This window comes from Panthera leo, chromosome B1 (genome assembly GCF_018350215.1).
Source record: "Panthera leo isolate Ple1 chromosome B1, P.leo_Ple1_pat1.1, whole genome shotgun sequence".
Lineage (NCBI taxonomy): Eukaryota > Metazoa > Chordata > Mammalia > Carnivora > Felidae > Panthera > Panthera leo.
In genome coordinates this window covers 193508283-193531031 of record NC_056682.1, presented here as the reverse complement: position 1 = coordinate 193531031, position 22749 = coordinate 193508283, and the positions used below count along the sequence as shown (strand labels likewise).

At 45.6% G+C, this 22749-nt stretch overlaps 1 protein-coding gene and 1 long non-coding RNA gene across 2 annotated transcripts in view; one reads left to right on the top strand and one right to left on the bottom strand.

The window, feature by feature from the left end:
* Positions 1 to 6014: 6014 nt before the first annotated feature.
* LOC122217241 lies at positions 6015 to 7458 on the bottom strand. Its single transcript, XR_006201358.1, has 3 exons — positions 7261 to 7458; positions 6425 to 6654; positions 6015 to 6232 (listed from the first exon to the last, which is right to left on the bottom strand). It is a non-coding gene; the product is annotated as an uncharacterized LOC122217241 (long non-coding RNA).
* A 1738-nt stretch (positions 7459 to 9196) lies between these two features.
* C1QTNF7 (C1q and TNF related 7) overlaps positions 9197 to 22749 on the top strand; it is a 107946-nt gene continuing 94393 nt past the window's right edge. Inside the window, exon 1 of the mRNA XM_042936862.1 lies at positions 9197 to 9424. Within this exon, the coding sequence (XP_042792796.1) occupies positions 9397 to 9424 (28 nt within the window). The 5' untranslated portion in view covers positions 9197 to 9396. The remainder of the gene's footprint in view (positions 9425 to 22749) is intronic.

Sequence of the window (22749 nt, the reverse complement as noted above, 5' to 3'; positions counted from 1 at the left end):
GAACCCACTTACTTAATCATGGAAACAGTGGTGGACCCACCTGGTGGGGCACTGACTTGCCCACTACCACACAGAAACAAGAAATTGAAAACACACACCTCACTTAAGCACAGGAAATGAAAGGTAGACAAGGGAACTGGCTCTGCTCAGCCCTGAGAACATCAGTTATTCCCCAGTCTACCACAGAATCAGAAAAAAGCTCAGCTAGAAAAGCGTCAAGCTGTCATGGCTGTGTCTCCATCCACTAATGAACTGTGGCCAGCCTTGGACCCAGCAGATTATAACTCTGTCTTCATTAGAGGGAGGTTACACCACGAAAGGAAGATTGCAGAAAGGGAAGATGGTAGTATTATCTTTGTGTCTCCTGTGGGCTGAAGATGAGAGATGTAAGCAGGGAGATAAACATATCCTCCCTTTCCCCACAAGTTCATTACTTTAGAACAGCCTCTTTCTGAATGTGCTTTGCCCAATATTTGTATCATAATGTGCACTACCAATAACATTCTTTGAATCAAGTGTTTCTTTGAAAAATATGGAATATTTTAGCTGTTAGTCGAAGATTGATTGCACTCATGATGCAGCTTTTTCACATCTTGTGTCCATGACTTTGGTAGACTCTCTCACACTGACTCTGGGCTTGAGCCCAGACTTGCTCTGGCCAATAGGTTCATAGCAAACTTGATGCACACACAAATTTGAAAAAATAGTTGCCTATTTGCACTTCTTCTTTTGGACTCTTACAACTTCCTTACAACTACATGGCCACACTATCCTTTTGGAGAAAAAGACCCACAAAGCAGAGTCAGTTGCCCAGCCAAGGCCATCTTGGATCAGCCAACAGCCAGAAGACCAAAAGACATATGGGTCAGTGCCCACCAAGACCAGAAGAAATGCCTACTAGCCAAGCACAGCCAAGATCAGTGGAACTGCCCAGTCAACCTACAGATTCATGAAGAATAATGAATTGTTGCTGTTTTAAGCATTTAAAAAAATTGGAATAGCTAAATGATATGCCCTAAATGAGATTGCTCTGGAATGAATTGTGTCACTCCAGAATTCATCTGCTGAAGCCCTAACCTACACTGTGATGGTATTTGGGGGTGGGGCCTTTGGGAAATAAATTGGTTTAGATGAGGTCATGAGGGTGAGGCCCCTATGACAGGATTAGTGCCCTTATAAGAAGAAGAAGAAGAGACACCAGAGTTCTCTCTTCCCACTCCGTGTGAGGACACAGTGAGAAGGCAGCCATCTAAAACAGGAGGAAGAGAGCTCTCACCAGAACCTGACCACACTGGCACCCTGATCTCAGACCTCCAGGCTCCAGAACTCTGAGAAAATAAATGTGCTGTGTAAGCTACCAGTTTACAGTATTTTGTTATGGCAGCCCAAGCAGACTAGGACAGCTTTTGGTACCGAGAAGCAGGGTGCCACTGTACCAAACACTTGAACATCTGAAAGCAACTTTGGAATTGAGAAATATGAATTTGGAATATTGTCCAAATTGGAAATATAGACATTAATAGCAATTCTGGCAAGTCTCAGACAGATGAGGGACATGTTATTGGGAACTGAAGGAAAGGTAATCCTTGTTTAAAATCTTAAAATCAGCAGAGAACTTGGTTGAACTATATTCCTAGTGTTTTGAAGGAGGCAGAAGCTGTGAGCAACAAAACCGGATGTTTGGCTGAGATTTCTAAGCAAAATGCTGGAGAAGTGGCTTCCACGCTCCTGCTGCTTGGAGTGAAATGCCAAAAGAGATAAATTAATTGAAGAAAGAACTGTTACGCAAAAATGAACTATAAATTGAGGGTTTAGAAAATTCTCGGCTTATGCATATCGTAAAAGTAAGAAACTTGTTCTGAAAAGTACACGGAGGGGGTAGCTGAACAAGCATTTGATAGAGAGATCATGGGTGGAGCTCACTCACTTAGTCAGACATCTCAACAGAAGCCAAGAATAGAGATGGGATTTTATCAACAGAGACACTGCCTCTTTGACTACAGGAGAATAAAAAAGGTGGGAGAAAATAAAGGAAGGCTGTCATTTTTTTTTTTTTTTTTGGATTTTACAGGATGGAACCATATCGTTCTTTGGCAGTAAACATGTACTATCTTTCCAGAAAAGGGAAGAAGGAACCCTCAAAGCAATTCAGAAATCATCAAGGCTACCACTGTCACTACAGACCCAGAATACACAGGCTCAGAGGCAAGATGGCCTCCACCACAGTTTCAAAGAGTGAGACCACCACCCAATACAGCCTCATGGGTGTGGGCACCCTGCTAAACTGTGGGGTGATACTACTACCCTCAGACAGTCTGGAGGCAGGGCATCAAACCAAAGTGGCTTCTTCACAAAACTTAAGATCGAATGCAAATTGCCTTGCAATTGCCTTGCTAAGTTTTGGACTTGCCCGAGGCCTATTCTCCCTTTCTTCTTTCCTATCTCTCCTTTTATAATAATGTCTATCCTATGCCTGTTCAACTATTGCACTTTGGAAGCACATAACTTCTCTGGTTTCACACGTTCACAGCTGAAGAGGGATTTGCCTCAGGATGAATCCTGCCCAGAGTCTCACCCACATCTGACTGAGATGATATTTATATGAGAATTTGGACTTTAGAGTTGATACTAGAACAAGTTAAGACTTTGGGATGGAATTAATGTATTCTGAATACAAGTACAACATGAATTTTGGAGGACCCGGGGCAGAATGTTATGTATTGAATTGCGTTCCCTCCAAATTCATATGTTGAAATCCTAACACTCAAGTGATGGCACTTGGAGATGCGTCTTTGGGACATAGTTAGGTTTAGATGTCACAAGGGTCGGGCCCTCGTGATGAGATTTGTACCCTATGGAAAGAAGGAAAAGACACCAGAACTCTATCTCCCTGCCATGGGAGGACACAGTAAGAAGGTGCCCTCAAGAAGACAGAAAGAGAGCTCTCACCAGAACCGAACCCTGACGGCACTCTGATGTCAGATCTCCAGCCTCCAGAACCATGAGAAAATAAATTTTGATTGTTTGGAGCGCCCAGTTTATGGCATTTTGTTATGGCAGCCTGAGCAGACTAAGAGATTCCTATATATAACTAGTATCATCCAAACTTATTTTACTGTCGTGTTTCTTCCCATGGAACATTCCAGAATATGAATCTACAGACAACACTCCAGGGAAACACTGGGATAAATAAATTGTAATAATATAAGTGCATCAGGATGCCAGATTTCAGACATAATAAAGAAACAATCAGTATTTTATGATGGAATTTTGGGGGAAAGTAGCAGAGGGAGTCAAAGCAGTATTTAAAATCCTGACAACCTGACAGGATTGTGGTTTTAATGACAGAATTAGGTAACTCAGGAAGAGTGAGTTTGAGGGAAAATAGTTTTCTTTTGAGATATTAAACCTGAAGAGAATGTGCTATCTCCAAGAAGTAAGATCCAGCAGGCATGAGAAAAACAAGAATGGTGTCAGGGGAGAGGTCCTATTAGTTCTATAGATTCCAAAGAGAGGGTGACCAACGCATGAAAGAAAGATCCCACAGAGGAAAGAGAGTCAAAGGCTCAGTGTTGTGCCTCAAAGCGCTGGGACACAGGTGGGGGAGGCCAAGAGTAGGAAAATGACTTTTCAAGGCCAGCTCAGAGTTCAGGCTATAACTCTAACTGTTGAATTCTTGGTAAGCTTACCACAGGGCTCACGAGTCGTTTAGCAATGAATTGGACATTGGTTCCCCGAAGGGCAACCAATCAAGATGGCACCCTAATTGAAGTCATGTTAGAAAGAGCCAGAATCATCGAACTTGGGATGAGGAAAATGGGCCTGTGGGAGATGAGAATGGCTGAAAGTAGCCTTTGGAGATTGTAACAGCTTTTACGTGTGGAAAACTGAGCAGGAATATTTGCTGTTGCTCAGAGAATAACCTGGGGAAGTTGTGGCCCCTTTCCCTGGGAACAGACAAGCAGAAATGGAGTGGCCTCTGCCGCGGCTGTGAAGGAGGCTCGTGAACAGAGAGAGAGAGTTAGATTGTCCCCAGTCGGCTATCCTCTGATCTACAGATAGTCTCCTTTTCTCATTTTGATGAGTGGCAATAAGCTGATCTTCTACTTTATATCACCAAGAAGGTAAAAAGGGACTTTCAGATTTGCTCACCATGACTGGAATCCATGAGAGGTGAGTTCTCGAGAAACTCACAGAAGCGGCTCTATCCCGTCTCCGTCTCTCACAGCTAATAGTGACAAGCACACAGTAGGCATCTGTGTATCATCTAACCCTCTGGAGCAGGGCAAGGGCCCCCCGAATGGCTTCACCTCGAAGTTATGACTAGATGATTCCCTACCACTCTCGATAAAGAACATTTCACTTAACTCTCCCATCTCTAAACTTCAGCAACATCTTCCAAGAGGAAGATGAAAATTTCCAACGAGATTCATTTCTCCTTTGGCCTCTTTCTCGATGTCTTCACGTATTTGATAGAACTCAGCAAAGGCTTTATTATAAGATCCAGATGAAGCCACCTGGGTTTTAGGATATAATTGGAAACTTGGCTGCTGCATGCATGCAAAGGAGAAGAAATAAAATCAACCATAAGAGCACAGACCCTAATATATGAAAAATGTTCAAACTTTATAATTACATTCAGATAGAGGACTGCAGGTTTTCCAAGAATAACAACTGGTGCCTCTAAGAGTTTAGAGTGTCTTTCACAAGTAATCTGTATTCATCTCGAATGTAATGGATGCGAAGGAAAATATATGGTGCATGAATCTTCTCTGCATTTGGTGTGGAGATTGTGTTTGAACCAGCATTTAACAGCTCAGGTACTGGAAGAACCAGACAACCTACATTCAAATCCCAGCTTGGCTACTTACTGACTGTGTGACCTTGCGCTAGTCACTTAACCTCTCTGTGCTCATGTGTAAATTGAGGATAATGTTAGTATCTATTTTATAGGATTGTTGAAAGGATTAAATGAGCTCATACACTTAGAGAGCACATGAACCAGTGTCTCGTGCATAGTTAATGCTCGACAAATGTTTGCAATTTTGCCACTATTGTTTAAAACGGTAGAAAAGAAAAGGGTCTGACCCTTTTACAAGCGTGCGTGGAATGAAAAAAGCCACATTTCTAGTGGGAAGGGCTCAAAATACTTGAGTTAGAAACAAAATGTATGGGGGTGCCTGGGTGGCTCAGTCGGTTAAGCGGCCAACTTCGGCCCGGGTCATGAATTTGCTTTTGTGAGTTCGAGCCCCGCACCGGGCTCTGTGCTGACAGCTCAGAGCCTGCAGCCTGCTTCGGATTCTGTGTCTCCCTCTCTCTCTGCTCCTCCCCTGCTCATGCTCTGTCTGTCTCTCTCTCTCAAAAATAAATAAAGATTAAAAAAAGTTTAAAAAAAAAACAACAAAATGTATGAACTAGGACTTTCTGTACCTACATTTAGAGCAGTTCAAAGCCAACAACACATGGCCTGAGTAGAGGGCAGCTTTTAGGGATATTAGCTTTCAACTAGCTTTAATAAGCTGTTTAGCCCATTTTGACTGAGGGGCAGCCTGGAACAATGTCAGGATGAAGGCCTTGTTCTGTACACACAGTAAAATAAATGTTTGGGTAAGTGGAGTTTACACTAGTTAAATGCTAAACAGAGTATTTAACTTGTAACTTGGAGTTTATAACTTCCTTTATCCCTTGCTTTGAAGGTTGCTCGTGAAATCTGACAGTGACTTAGTGGACAATTTTCTTAATAAATGCAAGCATTTTTAAAGATGGGGAATAAATGTTGTTTTCAGCATCTATTTCTGTCACTAATCTTTCTACGGTTTCCAATTTACTTAGCCCGATGGCACACAATTTTCAAACCTTCACTTTATCGTGTTCCCAACTGACATTTAGCTAGATTAGTTTTGCAAGAGAGAGGAAGCGGGGATTTACGTTTAATATAAAAATACCCATCATTTGTCGAGCACTTTTTATAGTGTCAGGCCCTGCTCTGCATTTTTTGCATATATTGCCTCATTTAATCTTCTAAGAATCTTTCAAAGCAGCTATCTGTGTTAGAGTATTTGACATTAGCCGACTCTGACAAGCCCCCAAACTCAGTGGGGAGACGCAGCATAGGTTTATACATTTTCCCACAATGTCTGATGCCGTCATGTGGTTCCCCCAGGCAGCATCTTCTAAGGGATGCCTCAGGGTTTGGGTGCCCTCTACCCTGCAGCTCCAGCACTTTCGCTTCCTGCCAAATGGAGAGAGAAGAGGGAAAAATGTGCCCTAGGCACACCACCGCTAACTACCTGAGCCCCAAATGAACCCTCCCTTAGCCCTGCTCACGTCCCATTGGCCAGAAATCAGTCACATGGTCCACCCAACCTCAGAGGCGGCTAGGAAGCGGGGAGGAATACTTGACATCACTAAATTTTAAACCTACCTGCCATAATTTACCCTTCTGGTCACTAAATACCTATTTTCTCCCCTCTTTCCTTATATATGAGGAAGAGAACGCAAACACAGAATCCGTGACTCTTCGGATTCCATCTGGTCATTGCATCCAGCTCAAAGTGCAGACTTCCGAGTTATGTGAGGCGCTTGTCAAAAGTCCGGATCTGCCATTTCTCGATCCAGTGGTCTATAAATTCAAAGGAAAGGGATCTCTATCACCTAAAAAGACAAATTAAAAGGAAAGTGATCTCTATCACCCAAAAAGACAGGTTTCCTCCATCAGGCTCGCCCTCTCTCTCTCTCTCTCTCTCTCTCACACACACACACACACACACGTGCACACACGTGCACACACGCACACACACTCTACAAATGGAGTAACAGTGATGATAGAACTACAACAAAAAATGTCCCTTCAGAGAGATACCCAACAGCCATTGATGCCACATCTCGCCAGGCAGACATAGGAAGAGGTTCAGGCTATGGGCCTAGCTCCCTTTTCTGGGGAGAGCTCCCTTGTCCGTTTTTCTCTGTGGCCATCAGTTCCCCCCTCTGGGAGTCTCCCCTTGCTACCCCCGAGCTGTGTATTGGGGAGCCAGCCCTCCGTACAGCCAATAGTTCACCTGCTGGAGGGAGCGGTTGTTTTTTCAGTCTTGAAAGATACTCTGAGTACCGGCTTATAGTTATTTCAGCGACAGAAAGTCCTCAAAAAAAATTCGTAGGTTCCTAAAAACCATGAAGTTTAGGTACTGTGTCTCTATTCCCTTTTATTTCTGCGTAGAGTTTAGCCATTTCCTTCCGGGGCTCATCTCATTCTCGAAATACCTTGCAAAATGCAGTCAATAGCAGCCAACACACACGGCGGATGCTTTCCCCCCAGCCTCGCGTCCTAGAGCTGCGGGGTGACTCCCACAGATGGCTGTGCGCGTTATCACAGATGTCGGTTTCACCACACGTGTCTGTTGGGGCAAAACCTGGCACTTTACTTGTCCAGCCTCCAGTATCCATTTCCTTGCCACTCAGCTCCTGACGACCCGGCCAGTGACACCGAGCGTAGGTTTTTATTACGGCAGCACCCTACGTCCATTACCAATTTTGGTATTGATCAGGGAGACAACACTAGCCGCTGTGGTCAATCGCAGTGACTCACAATAGGTCCTGCTGAGTGACCCATACGTAGTGAGGTGCTTAGTTAACGGTCGTTGAGTAAATGCAGCATTATGTGTCTCTATACAATTAGGTTATTTAGCATATTTGTATTTAATCTTTCACAATTAAGCAAACAAATTCCTAAGGAAATTAAGTGCATATTCAAGGTCACAAAACTGGAAAATCATAGATCAAGGTCCGGGGCACTACCTGTACTCGTGCCTATAGACGTCTCTTCAGTAGTAGCCAGAGCGAAAATAGACTCGACCTTTTTCTCTGCTTTCATAGGAAAGAAAATCTGAAACCTGACCGCTTCCCTGCAGTTGTAGATCCTTTCTGTCTTTGCGCTATTTCAGTCAGAGGTATTATCCTCTGTCTATGGCATAACAGTTCCTTTAGGTGAGTCAAAAAACACAGTGGAAAATAATCTATAGTTTTAAAATAACGAATGAGGTTTTTGTCCTGTAATTTGTTCATGTAAGTTTACATACTTAATAGCATACTTAATAGACTGCACCTGTGTCCGTATCTCTATTCTCCACCAAATGGTTTACTTATTTAACTAATGTTTTCTATATTCATCGAGGAGATTTTACTATACCATAACCATTCATTAAGTCTGGCAAGGGCACACATTGTCCAGTTTACTCTCTGCATAAGCTTTGACATATCCCTCCCCAGTGCAAACCCAAATTGTCAAAACTGTCGAATGATGTGAACCCAAATGATACTTTATTCATGCAGCATGTATTTATTGAGGACTTATTATCTCTCGGGAACTGAGCGAGACCTGCTTTAAGATATACTATAAATATTTTTTAAATCATCATTTTCAGCTGGCCACACTTTAAGTTGACTATAATTTGAAATCACAAATGCTCAGGGTGTGTGTGTGTGTGTGTGTGTGTGCGCGCGCGCGCGCGCGCGCACGGGCGCGTGGGTGTTTCATGGCAGGTGGGGAAGGGTGGTGGCACGAGTTAAATCAGTAACACTGTATGCCACAAGACTTATATCCCGCTGCATGGACACACTCTGCAAAGTAAATATCCCTCCTGGAGTTTATGATTCACATTCAAGATGCAGGTTAAAATAAGCCCGATGTGAATGACGTCATTTTAGGTATGTTCTCCCTTTTATGAAAACATCACATACACTAATTTTACATTTTCAAGCAGACAAATTAGGGAAGAATTGCGTGGAAATAATTGTGTTAGCAAACGTGACGTCTAAACCTAATTTCACCAGGAGTAACCGTTCTATAAGTTGAGACAGAAACTTCCTTATGTACTTTTATGCATCCAGTGAAGTGATGCCATTTGGTGTCAAGGCACCGCTTGAAAAGGCAAAGCAGCTTCAAGCACCACAGCGAGAAGAGCTACGGATAAAAGAGAGAAACAGAACTGCTCAGATACCTGAAACCTTTGCCTCTCGTTTGCCTCAGTCTGGAGCTTGGGGAAGAAATTCACCCACTCCCACTCCTGCCTAACGAGCGTATATATTAAGCTCTTTGAAATGTGAGTATTATGGGAAGGATCGCAGTTGCTTTAAATTATAGACGTTGGCAAGTGGCGGGGAGGAGCAGGAGGTTGTTTAAACTGAGAAAGACAGTTGCAAAACTTCATGCAACAGCATGAGCTCCAAGCTTCAAACACATTCTCGTGCTCAGAAGAGCACTTTATTTTTCACCGAGTTACTTTTTGTATTGTTTCGAAGCGGCTTCGAATAATATACACATATTCCTGCTTTCAATTTTTTAATGGTTTCTAAATTCATGGGACAACCAAAGCAAGAAAGCCTCATGTCTTGGGGGAAATGTTGATAGCGGCAACGCCTAGAAAAGGTAAGCTCCTATTTTCATTGCACTTTTTCTCTTTTTCCCTCCTGTTTGGCCTTTGTCAAAAATATATACTGGAAGAACTTAAGACAGCTACTTGTAAAGAAGGGGGGAACTTGTAGAAAGTACGTCAACAAATGATAAATCAGAGGTTGGAAAACCTCAGCGATCATGCCTTCTCCTGCCTTCTATTCCGCTTGACCCAAACCTCTGTGAAATAGCTTTGACTATTTGAAAAAATGTCATTTCTCTCAGAAAATGTGCGCAGGTCCTCCGAATTTCCAGCCTGATGCACCCCACATTCACTAGTGGGGTGATGGGCTCATTTATTACCCGGGTCAGAGGATCCGTGTTTTCTTGTCCGGTTGTATGTAAGTCAACTTCCGGAGCTGTGATCTTTCTATTAACTCAGAAACCATTCCCAGGGAAGATTTTAATATCTTTCCAAAAATTCTCTTAAGTGTGGTTACTATGACTTCTTATAAACTTGTTTTGCAGAATATGGTTTTAAAAGTTAAATAAATCACTTGGCTTTTCCTTTGTAACGACGCGAGAGGATGTTACAGCTATTATGTCCTGGGAGAAAAAAAGTCCAATTCCAAGTTTGTGCATTCCGGTTGTCGTTGACTGACAATGCTAGTGTCTGGGTAGGGTGGCTGTGCCTTCTCGACTGTGCCTCAGATACAGGTAGGGAGCAGAGAGACTCAGATATTCCTCGGTTTTCTGTTGCATTGGTCCTACGGGAAGTATGCTGTGGTTTGAGGTAGAAAGGTGCAAAAATGTGTGGTGTGTTATTCCTATTTCCCTGGGAAAGTCTCTGTTATCAGATTTCCCATCTTTCTGAGGCAGAATTCCAGGTGCAAAGAACTAGCTATCCACAGAGATCTAACTCCAAGTTCTTCCAGCAGGCTGTGATTTGAACAGAGCTGTGCGTTCGTTCCTACACACACACATATGTACTCACAGGCAGAGGTTACAGAGCCCCGTGGGTTGGACCGAGCTGGAGGGGTCTGGGGCCTCTAGGCAAGCTCGGTCTACGCAACCCACTGGTACAGAAGCAGGACGGACATCCCCTCAGGCCTGGGTGAGAAGGCGAGGCTCTGCCCCGGGAAGCGTGCTTGGGTTGGGAAGGGTTCTACCTGCTTTGCCGGACCAGCTGCTGCCCTGTTTCTGGGATATTTTTTTTTTTTTTACTTCTGTGTCAAATTCTGATTATGTAAAGTGGATTATGGTGGCCTCCCTTACCTTTTGTGGTCTCAGTGAAAAGAAAGAGGTTAAGATCAAAAGAAAGACATTGTGAGCAGAGAGACGGCAGCTAGATCATTGCAAGGTGGTCAAGGGAAACTGCCAGCTCCTTTCTCCATCCCAGCTGTCAGTGGAGGGAGGGATCCGTGCCTGCCACCCTGCTGTCCTTCTCCCCGTGTCTTCCCGGCTCTCTCTTCCTCCTTCCATTTCTGTCCACACCGGCCATGCAATCTCAAGAGAGGGAGCAGCGGGTTGGACAAACAAGATTATTACCATCTCCTCCTCTCCACCAGTCCCAGGCCAGTTGGGGAAGCCCCCACCCTATTTGGAGGGGGGGGTCTCCAGGACCCCACCCCATGACCTCATCACAGGCAGCCGGGGAGCTGGGATGGCCAGCAGTTGCATGGCGCCTGAGTGCACCCTGGGGAAGGGTGCGGCCCAGAAATGCACAGTGTGGCATGACGTGGCTGCTGGGGAGTGGGGCGCGGACTTCCTATCATGGGCTCTCGTGGAGGCTGGCGGCATTTCTGGAAGCCAGGCCCGCCAGGCCCCACCTCTGGGCCTGAGAAGGCCCAAAGAAGACAAAAACAAAAAGGCAATTAGCGTTGCTAATGAAGCCCCAGGCCAGCTGACTCATCTGAGGCACAGCCACTGGGGGGCTTTGTAATGAAACCTGGACAACACCCTGGAAAGGACAGGTCAGGGTTGTCCCCAGAAGGACACTGATGAGAGGCCGAGGTGACCTAATCGTGCTCCTCACCTCGGAGACGCTGGGGAGAGGCAACATCTGCGAGGCACAGAGGGAGGACGGTGTTAACCAGTGAACTGCCAAGCAGCTCAGGAACCATGCTGTCCGAACCCGGGAAGGTTCGGAGCCAGACTCAGCCCAGGTTGGCAGCTACAATCACACCCCCAAGTCTGAAGAGCCCCAGGCTGAGGAATCAACCCCCCAGAGCAGCTGGGAAGATCATGATTCACTAAGCTCTGAGTGTCCACTCTGTGCCAGAAACTTTACCAAGGCTCTTTGAACATGGCCCTAGACAGACAGACCACACTTGGAGAACACAGAAGGCTTTGCACATCAACCCGCTGACATCAAAGAAAGCTCCTCACAGAGTTGCATTGGAACTAGACCTTGGAGGAGGAGTAAAAGATCAGGAGACAAGGGGGGCAAGCATGCAGGCAAGGGTCAGTGAGCAAAGGTGCAGAAGTGCAAAGTTCATGGCTCCTCCCGTGAACCAAGTAGCTTGGGAAGGCGAGGCTCTGTTTCCCAAAGTTCATCCCAAGGAACGACACTTTGATGGGACGTTCATAAGAGGATTTCGTGGTCAGGCAAATCCAAGGATGTGGAAAGCCGTGCACCACAGTGGACCAGAACTCGGGTGCTGGGGTGACAAAGGTCTGATTCAAATCCCAGCCCTAACTCTTAACTGCCGTGAGAACTTGGACCATTCGAGCATCAGTTTCTTCATCTGTTAAGTGAGGATCATAATTACATCCATTCTTAAAGGGGCTAAGGCATTTGGAAGATTAAGTTAAAGAATTCAAAGGAATTCTCCTCATATAGGAGCTCAGTGAATGTTAGCTACTCTTGTTAGCTGTTAAGAGCTGGTTTCTTTACTGCAGGACTTCACATACATTTCAGTTTCCTACTGCCCCCTCTGTCTTTCCCTGAGCGGGTCATTAGAATCTAATGTTTTCCATAAGAGACTCTTAAGGACTGAGAATAAACTGAGGGTTGATGGGGGTGGGAGGGAGGGGAAGTGGGTGATGGGCATGGGGGAGGGCACCTGTTGGGATGAGCACTGGGTGTTGTATGGAAACCAATTTGACAATAAATTTCATATTAAAAAAAATAAAAAATAAAAAAATCAAGTAAAAAAAAAAGAATCTAATGTTTTCATTGGAACTTAAAACCATGTCCCCCCACCCCCACCCCGCAAGGCTTATTGCACAAAACATGGAATACGGAATGCCTGCTGGAAAATGGCGAGGCTGAGTTGATCCAGTTGGTTGAGGCCACCGGGCCTTCAAGAGCATGCATTTCCCGAGATTACTCTACCGGCCTCTTCACACACTGTCTTCCATATTTGTGTGAAACAAAAGCCCCACAACTGGGATTCTCATATCTAAAGAAATCAACTTTTTTTTTAATATGGTCACCTTTTAGAGGGAAGAGAAAAGGGACAGCCAAGAAAATTGTTGTCATACCCAAATGTTACACCTAAAAGGTCAGCTTTTGCCTGTGGTTTGAGGGTGTACCTCACAGGGGGCAACGCACAGGACACAAGCTAACCAAAACATGATCCCACCTTCAAGGAGTTACCGATCCCATGGGGACAATAACACGTGGGTTCCAATATCGAAAATGCAAAAGTATGGGGCGCCTGGGTGGCTCAGTCAGTTAAGCAGCTGACTTTGGCTCCGGTCATGATCTCACAGTTTGTGAGTTTGAGTCCCTAGTCGGGCTCTCTACTGACAGCTCAAAGCCTGGAGCCAGCTTCGGATTCTGTGTGTGTCTCTCTCTCTGCCCCTCTCCCATTCACCTCTGTCTTTCTCTCTCTCTCGAAAATGAATAAACATAAAAAATTTTGTAAACGCAAAACTGGATTTACAAGAAGGACTATGGGAGCTCAAAGGGAGTGGGAGCTCAGCAAAGGAGCCTTCAGCTCCCTGGAATAATCAAAGTAATGCGTAACATTCTTTGATGTTTACCATGTACAAGTGACTAGGCCTAGTACTGCACAGTATGACCGGCCCATGTGCCCTTCGTAAGGCTTCACGGTGGGTGTGGGCTTGTGCATCTCACAGATGAGAAAACGGAGCCGTAGAGAAATTCGGTAGCCTGCCTGAGATGTCCTAGGAAGTAAGGGGCAGAATACACTCTCAAACTCAGCCCCATCGAGGGCTCTGTATCCCTCACCCAGCGAAGACTCCTCAGAGGAGCTGCTATGTAATTTGGCCTTGAAGGATGCATAGGGATTGGTAGGAGGGGTATTCCAGGCAGCAAGAATATTAGTAAAAGCATGAAACAGGAAAGCATGGGGAGTAGCAGGAAAGCCACCTTAGCAGAATAAAGTGTATGAATAGAGAGCTGGGGGAGATGAGCTCAAAAAAAGAAAAGAAAAGAAGGGCAAGACTTTGTTGGAACGAGATCATAGAAAGCCTCGAACGCCAAACCACAAAGTTTAGATTTTTTTAATGGAATAATCATTAGAAGTTTGTAAACAAGAAAGTAACTCCCTGGCAGTTCATTCGGATGATGATTTAAGACGATTAATCAGGGTCCAGAAGGCGCAGAGACTAAATCTCCAGTTAGGAAGCGGAGATTTGTCCAGACAAGAGATAAGAGCAGCAGGGGGGTCACATGGCAGTTAAAGGGCGGAGATGCTCCTTGGGCCCAGTCCCCTTAAACTGTTTACACCACGGCCTTGACCATCCTAGTGGACTTTCTGAATAGCAGCCTCAAGGACTTCTTAAATCCGGATTCAAGCCTGTAAAATGTGAGGGAGTGGACGATGGACGGGACGAGAGGAGCTGATTGACCTCCGAGGGCCTTCTGATATCTCAAACTCGATGGAGGTAGCCTGCCAAGCACTTTTATGAAAACCACTAACTGTATAGTTCCCTATTCAATCAACTTTCCGGACTGCTCTTTCATATCAAGCCGGCACATTTCCAAGAGAACTTGAGGGTGTGCAAAAGTTCGGTGAGTTCACAGCCGTGGCAATTACATAGGAGTGGTGTTGGCACGCAGTGATTGGGGGAGGGTGTATTTCAACGTATCCCTGTGGGAGGAACATTTATCCATCATCCTGGCCGTGTGCCTTCTGCAACATTCAGCTGCCTACCTCCGGTGACCGCGGGGTCCTGCATTTCATACAACGTCAGGACCCCTCGGGGCTCCAAATGGTAGTTACTCCTATAGGTGTCGTGTGACCTCCTCCAGCTCCCAAAGAGGTGGTCAGCTTCCAGACAGTAGGAATTAATTCATCTTTGACTATCTGCTGCCTTAAGGCCATGGCAGGTCTGACTCAGTTTACAAACGCAGGTCTCCAAAAAGTGTCACATTTCCTTATTTTCTGATTTTCTTATTTTCAACTTATTATTTCAACTTATTATTTCAACTTATTTTCAACTTACTTTCTTATTTTCAACTTGAACCTGATCCCGAGTCCATGCCAGCAGGAACTTCAGTTTCTAAAGTTATCTGGCTCCTGTCCCCACAACTTCTAATACCAGGGTGGGCTTCCTTCACAGCAGTCATGCCCACTCTTATAAATTGCCTGTCTCTTAGATGTCTGTGGATTCTGCTTTCCAACTGGGGATCACCATCCAGTCCAGGGACCTGGTGTCTGAGCAATCCTGGGCCACCCAGAGCGAGCGTTTCCACTTTTCACAAATGTACCCATCCACGGGCTCCCAGTCTCCAGGTCAGGGTGAGGATCTCATCTCAAAGGTGCCCCAACTCCCCCTCTCCCAGCATATTCTCTTGGATTTGGACTTTCAGAAAATAAAGGAGCAGGCATTGTTGTCAAGAAATTTCCACCTCCTGCTCTGCACAATCTTGAAACAAGGACACACAAAGGACCAGGCCACATTCTTGGAGTAAGCTGGGGGTGGAGAACACAAATAAAGTTATTTTGTCACTCACCCTATAGGTGTTTAACAATCATCAGTGAAATGCACGCCCCAGTAACTGACGAAGTGGTTCCTTCAAAGTTTGTCACCAGAGGAGGTATTATTATGATCCGCTTAAGAGAGCCTTTTTGTGAAGCACCTACCATGTGCCAATGCTTTACATATACTGTGTCCATATCTCCATTTTTCAGATGAGGAGAAGTGAGCAGCTTACCTAAGATCCCACAAGCACATGGAGGTAGAGCAGGTATTTAAACTCAATTTGTGCCCGTCTCCAAAACCCATACCCTGTCCACTCAGCCACATGGACTCCTGGAAAGGATTCCTATTTTCTGTCTGGCAGTCTAGAGGCCTGCTCTGGACAGGTGCCTTTTCTCACTAAGATTTGTTTTAAATGAAGATTATTTTTTCACCATCAACATAGTATGACTCCGCTCACTATAGTAATAATCGCATAGAACGATTTACTGCCCCAGCTCGTCATACACCTGTAGGCAGTGTGGAGTCAGACGTACTCCTGTCGGAAAGACGAGACCAGGGTAAGGTGGCTCGTCCAGGACCACAAAGGCAGAAGAAGGGTTAAACCCATGTTCGTCCGTCTCTACCTCCAAGTCAAGGAGAGGGAATTAGTCCTAATTAATGAAGGGCTAATTATAAAATAGCATTAAATATTTGCAGTTTAACAGACTTTTCATCTGCCAATAGCCATAGTTTATGCAGCCTCAGAACACATCCTACAGATGTAACCTAATGATATTTGAGAGCCATCAGTAAGACACCAGTTGGTGGCCTTGCCAATCGCTAACATCCTCAAAGCAGCTCATCCTCTGAAGGTGGCAAATAATTTTTTTCAGTTTTTTTTTTGCACCATTAATCTTATTTTTTTTTTAAGAAAAGACTCTTGATGAAGTGATTTTTATCCCATTTCACTCTAAAATCTAATTGGACATCACTGGAATCTTTGTCAAGGGATCCCTTGAACTTATTACCACCCTTTTATGTCAGGTGAATTTCTATCAGTTTCTCGGATCATTAGCATCTCCTCTTTTCCTTCACAACAGAGACCATATCCGTCAGGATGGTCTTGGAGAGCCTTTGAAAATTTGTCTTTGGACCACCCTCCTTGTGCACATTCATCCCACCTGCCCCCCATATACCCAGGTTTACCAAATACTACAGACTGGTGGCTTAAACAGCAGGAATTTTTGTCTCACAGAGGCTGGAAGTCTGAGATCAAGGTATCAGTAGGTTTGGTTTTTTCTGAGACCTCTCTGCTTGACTTGCAGAGGGCTGCTTTCTCCCTGTGTCCTCACCTGGTCTTTGTGCGGCCCTGGTATCTCTTTGTGTGCCTAAATTTGCTCCTCTTAGGAGGATACCAGTCGAATTAGATTAGGACCCCCTTCCCGGGCCTCCTTTTACCCTTATCACAGCCTTCATGGCCTTACCTCCGAATACAGTCACATTCTGAGGTACTTCACCATGGAATTTCGGAGAGCCTCCGTTGAACCCAGAGCAACCCAATGCCTGCACAGTGAAGTCCACAGTTTATCGGGCACCCCTTTTCTCTATGTGTCATATAGGTCTAAAGAATCTAGTCCAGGGGCACCTGGGTGGCTCAGTCAGTTGAGCATCTGACTTCGGCTCAGGTCATGGTCTCGCGGTCTGTGAGTTCGAGCCCCGTGTAGGGCTCTGTGCTGACAGCTCAGAGCCTGCAGCCTGCTTCAGATTCTGTGTCTCCCTTGCTTTCTGCCCCTCCCCCACTCACACTCTGTCTGTCTCTCTCTCTCTCACAAATAAATAAAGAATCTAGTCCATTCCCTTGCCTTTGTGTGAATTACGCTGAATCCTATAAAATTGCTGACCTTCAACCCTTCCATACCTACCAAAGTGGCACTTTTATATGATTCCAATATAATCTGGAAACTTAACAAAAACTTTCATTTCTTGATGATGGTTTTATGTGCCAGGCCCTTAAAATATCACACCAACTGTTGCTCGTGCCCCTGTTTGTCCCTGAGGCTGAGACAGAATGATATTCAGACTTTGAGAATTTATTCACAATACAGATCTCACCTCCAGCTTCAATGCCACCAGTAACAAAAAGCTCACACTTAATAAGGCTGCCCTTTCCAGCAAAACACCATTGGTCAGCAGGAAGTTCTTCTTTATTCTGCCTAGAATCTGGCCCTTATTAACGTCTCTCCATTAGTCCTTGTTCTGCATTTTAGCAGTAGCAAGGAAACGTCCAGCTCTTTCTCTAGCATTTTAAATACTCAGAGGTGTCCCACCCTCTCCCGGGTCTCCCTGCACTTACAGGGAGGGCTTTCCCCCTGGACACCATGGGGTTCACAGAGGATACCCGTGACCCTCTGGAAACAGACCTCCAGACCTGAACACCAGATTCCAGATAAGTTTCACGTCTTGGGCTAACTCCATGTCAACTTCCTGGGATGGAAGGTGACTACTTGCAGTCCTGCACTGAGAAAGGATCTGAACTCACTCTAGGGTTAGCAGGAAAGACTGTAGAAAGAAATCAGTGAATTCTAAGGGAGAATCAGGGGCTTTCTAGAGTTGGTCCAACTACTACTCTGCATATTGCCTGACGGCCCCAATTGCAGGGAGACTAATTTACGCTCTCTGATTTAAACACTCTGTTTTCCTCAATGCTAAATTTTGCATCAGCTTTGCTAGTGAACCCATCTCATAAAAAGACCATCTAAAACGCTCAGATTATTTTTCACACTTACTTGTCGCAAGGGCTATTTTGACCCGTGTTATGATCTTGCTTCTCTTCATGGTTAACTAGAAAAAAAAAATGAAGAATCAGGAACTATGATCTCTGTGTGCCATTTTTAGCCCTAACCCTTCCCGGTTGTGCATGTTATTTGAACTCTGAGTCTCTGTTTGTTCATCGTGGAAGATGGGAATAATATATTCCTATCCCACCGGACTCACTGGAAATATTCTAGTGAGATGTTAGAAAAGGTACGCATGCTGGAAGGCAATGCAAATTTTTGTTACTGTTAGGCACCTGGTATTTCTGGCCAGTCATTCAATGTTTCCCTCGTCCTCCTTGTCTTACGGAACTCCTTCTCACCAAACTGACAACTAATAGGGAATTAAAACAAAAGTCCAAGCAAGAGAAACTAATGCACACCCCCAACTCAGTAAATAGACTTGTATGTGAATGAAAAGTGTCAAGGGAAAGGACTTCAGCCGAGACGAAAGCGTTGCCATGACGCTGTCAAAACAGAGTGACAAATAAAATCCAGATTGGCTCTCTTGGGCCTGATGTGACGGGTCGAGGCCTCGGGTGTGTGGCTTGTGATGGTTTGTGCTCACCATTGGCTCACCTGGTTCTACACTGTGGCTCTAACACTTTTGCCTGCGAAAGAGACTACACCCGCTTCTCAGTGTTCTCAGCAATACCTTAGCAGAGCTCGAATCAATACATTAAGCCAAGGGCTACAGCTACCTATTGGACCTCACGGGAAGTGTGCATGACTGAATAAGCGTGTGGCAGAGACCCTGGCGACCTAGGACATCATGCTCCCCCTGAAGTGGGCAGACACCCTCCACTCTAGTGGGCTGTGTCCGTGGGACAACGTGGCCTCACGGTGTCAGATCTTCAGATTTTTCAAAAAAATCCATACATTTGGATTTATATGTGAGATGTTCCTTTTTGAGAAACACTTGCCGGGGGTGCCTGGGTGGCTCGGTCAGTTAAGCATCAGACTTCAGCTCAGATCGTGATCTCACAGTTCGTGAGTTCGAGCCCCGCGTCCGGCTCTGAGCTGACAGCTCAGAGCCTGGAGCCTGCCTTGGATTCTGTGTCTGCCTCTCTCTCTGCCCTCCCCTGATCACACTCTCTCTCTCTCACTCTCTTTCTCTCAAAAATAAACATTTAAAAAACAAACACACACTTGCTAGGTTTTTGACCCTTAGAAATGGCAATTTCATATGGTGCAACTCACTATAATCTAGAGACAGAAACAAAGTTCCCATTTTCTTGTTGTGTGGGAAATCTCAAGAGCCTTCGCTATTCCAAGAAATTTCCTAAATAAACATGTACACAGACATGCGCAACACTAACGGCAATACTTAAACGAGGGCACCTGCTGCACAGAAGGTTCTCGTGTGGTAGGGCTTTCTGGAATCCTTTCCGCATCCCTAATAAGGCTGATACTGCTTACCATTTCTTACAAATGAGACCAAAGCCTCCCCATCGGTTAGCGGTGACACATCCGTACATGAGCATATAATCCCCTGGCCAACAAAGCTTGGACCCTTGTGTCTTTTGGATCAGAGGAGGAAGTGTAAAACACAGGTCACCCCAGAAGTGGGCAGGTTGAGGTGAATGCTAATTCTCCTGGACTGTTGTGGTAACCGCCAATCTCCTACCCCTTGTATTCGTGCACTTGGGCCACTGTAACAGAATGATGCCACAGGCTGGGGATTGGACAACAGAAATCTCTCTTCTCATAGTTCTGGAGGCTGGAAGTCCAAGAGCCAGGTCCCAGCAGGGCTGGTTTCTAGCAAAAACCCTCTTTCTGCCTCACAGACACCAGCTTTCATGCTGCGTCCTCACATGACAGAGAGAGAGAGAGAGAGATCTGTGTCTCCCTCTCTTATAAGGACACCAGTCCTATTGGGTTAGGCGCCCATCCCCATAACCTTGTTTACCTTAATTACCTCCCTAAAGGTCTTGTCTCCAGGTACAGTCACATTGAAGGTTAGGGCTTCAACATACGAATGGCGGCAGACATCATTAAGGCCCTAACACCCCAAACCCTTTCCATGGACACTTCTCCTCTTCTGCCATTTTGTTCATTGCCAGCCCACACCCTCTGACCCCCACCCGCCTTCCTGCCTCACCCGGCCAGCTCCCTTTCCATCGCACACTTCTTTCAGACCACACTGTCTCTCTTTTCTCCCTTTCCCAACCTCCTTCCCCTTCCCTGTTCTCTGCCTATTTCTCCCTTCTTCTGCTTTTCTTGCCATCTTTTGCTGCCTTCTTGCCTTCTCTTTCTGCTTTTCTTGCCTTCTCTTTCGCTGCGGCCATCACCTTCTCCAAAATCCCATTCTCACCCCATTTTCTCCTCGCCCTCTTCACACATCCCCTTCAAGCCTACATTCCATGTTTGTGTGTGCGCCCTCCATAACCAGGGTGCCTCGCCCAGTGCCTGCTAAACAACAGAAACCCCATAAATGTCAGTGTACCCCCCCACACACACAGGATTTGAGGCACGTTCAAAGAGAAGGGCGAATGAAGCGGTTTACGTGGAAATAGAAAATCAAAGCCATGAGAGGAAGGAGGGACAAAATGTGTGAACCACAAGGACCGATCTGGAGACTGTGATTGAGAGTGAAATTTCACTTCCTGGCAGCCGAACCCAATCTTTCCAGACTTCGAGCGACTCGTGCGTTCTCTGGTGTGCTCAGGGTGCGGACTGCAGAAATGGGGGCCACCTCCCTTTCCGTTGCCCTGAGCCCGTCAGGCCTTGGAACAACTGTCTTTCCCCACATGTCAGCTCACTTCTCAGGACTGGCTCTCCACAGCTGTGTTGTGTTAAAATCTCACTCACATCCTATTTAAATGTTGTCTTGTGCTGTAACACATGAAAATCTTATCCTTAAGGCAATGGGTAGTCGAGGTTGCAGCTATGGTGTTGCTGGAGGGAATGTGCAACCTGTGGTGAATCAGAAAGCTTGCCAAGTGCAGGTTCAAAGGACACCTGGGTGGTTTGGGGAGAAAAGGATCAGAGAAAGCAGGCGGGGGAGAAAGGAGGAGGAAGAAAGAGAAAGGTTTCTCTGAGTCCTTCCAACATTCCCCTGAAAACACTCATTTTCCTCATCTTTCTGATCCTGTGCTCTTTCCTCTCACCGTTACTTTCCCTCTGAGATCTGCAGAGAGACCCTGTCTCCACCTCAGGCCGCTCCCTCCCACTGAAAACCTAGTCCTTCATTTCCAACATGTTCTGCGGAACATAGAAAACGAACCATCAGGGGAGCCTGGGTGGCTCGGTCGGTTGAGCGTCCGACTTCGGCTCAGGTCCTGATCTCACATTTTGTGAGTTCGAGCCCCGCGTCAGGCTCTGTGCTGACAACTCAGAGCCTGGAGCCTGCTTCGGATTCTCTGTCTCCCTCTCTCTGTCCCTCTCCCACTCATGCTCTCTCTCTCTCTCTCTCTGTCAAAAATAAATAAACATAGAAAGAAAGAAAGAAAGAAAGAAAGAAAGAAAGAAAGAAAGAAAGAAAGAAAGAAAACGAACCATCATCAATGAACTTTCTGTGTTGTTAGCGGCCCGGCCATTCTCCCAAACGGATCAGTGTCTGAGGCTATCACTGCTCTATTAGATTCTGGACACACGTGTCAACAGGGCCATTGTCAAGCTGAAGAGAGGTGGCTTGGGTGACTGGAAGAGGAGTGTGAAAAACAAAGAACACAGAGAAGGATTGTGGGGTCCCACCGTGCAGAAGGGCAAACCGGCAGGAGACACAAGACTGATTTCAGGTATTTGAATATCTCAGGAAGGATGTCTGAAGCAGTTCTTCAAGACTGGGCATCAATTACTTAGGATTCTTAATCCATAGAGGATTTGATCTGAGTTAAAATAGCAGCTCTGTCATTTTCTAGGCTTGTGTTCTGGGGCAACTAACTCTTCCCGTGGCCATTTCCCTGCTGTAAAAAATGAGGAAAATAGTATCTTTCTCATCAAAGTTTCTGTGAGGATATAATATGGTGCTCAATTGATCAGAGCTAAGATTAATATTCCTGGTATCTCTGTTGAAATGCAATAGAAGAGAAAACATTAGATATACAGGGGTATTAAGTTGTTTGGATCATAAAGTATAAGATTTTCCTCCCTCCCTCCCTTCCTTCCTTCCTTCCTTCCTCCCTCCCTCTCTCCCTCCCTCCTTTCCTCCTGCCCTCCCTCCCTTTCCTTCCTTCCTTCCTTCCTTCCTTCCTTCCTTCCTCCCTCCCTCTCTCCCTCCCTCCTTTCCTCCTGCCCTCCCTCCCTTTCCTTCCTTCCTTCCTTCCTCCCTCCCTCTCTCCCTCCCTCCTTTCCTCCTGCCCTCCCTCCCTTTCCTTCCTTCCTTCCTTCCTTCCTTCCTTCCTTCCTTCTTTTCCTTTCTTTCTTTCCTTCCTCCCTTCCTTCCTTCCTTCCTTCCTTTCTTCCTTCCTTCCTTATCTCTTTCAGAGATAGCTCTCTGACTAACCAAGAATTGCAGGTTTCCTTTAGCAACACTATAGCAACAATTCCAGCTAGAAATTGCCTTACTCAAAAGACTGCATTGTAAACAGGATTCGAAAGAGACCCTGAAAGAGACTCAGAGGAAGTGTCTGGCAAGCAGGGGGGAAAGAGAGCTTTGCAATATTATATAAATAAAGGAAAGGGAGAGGAAAGCTGTGGTTCTCAACCTTACCTGCACCTTAATCATCG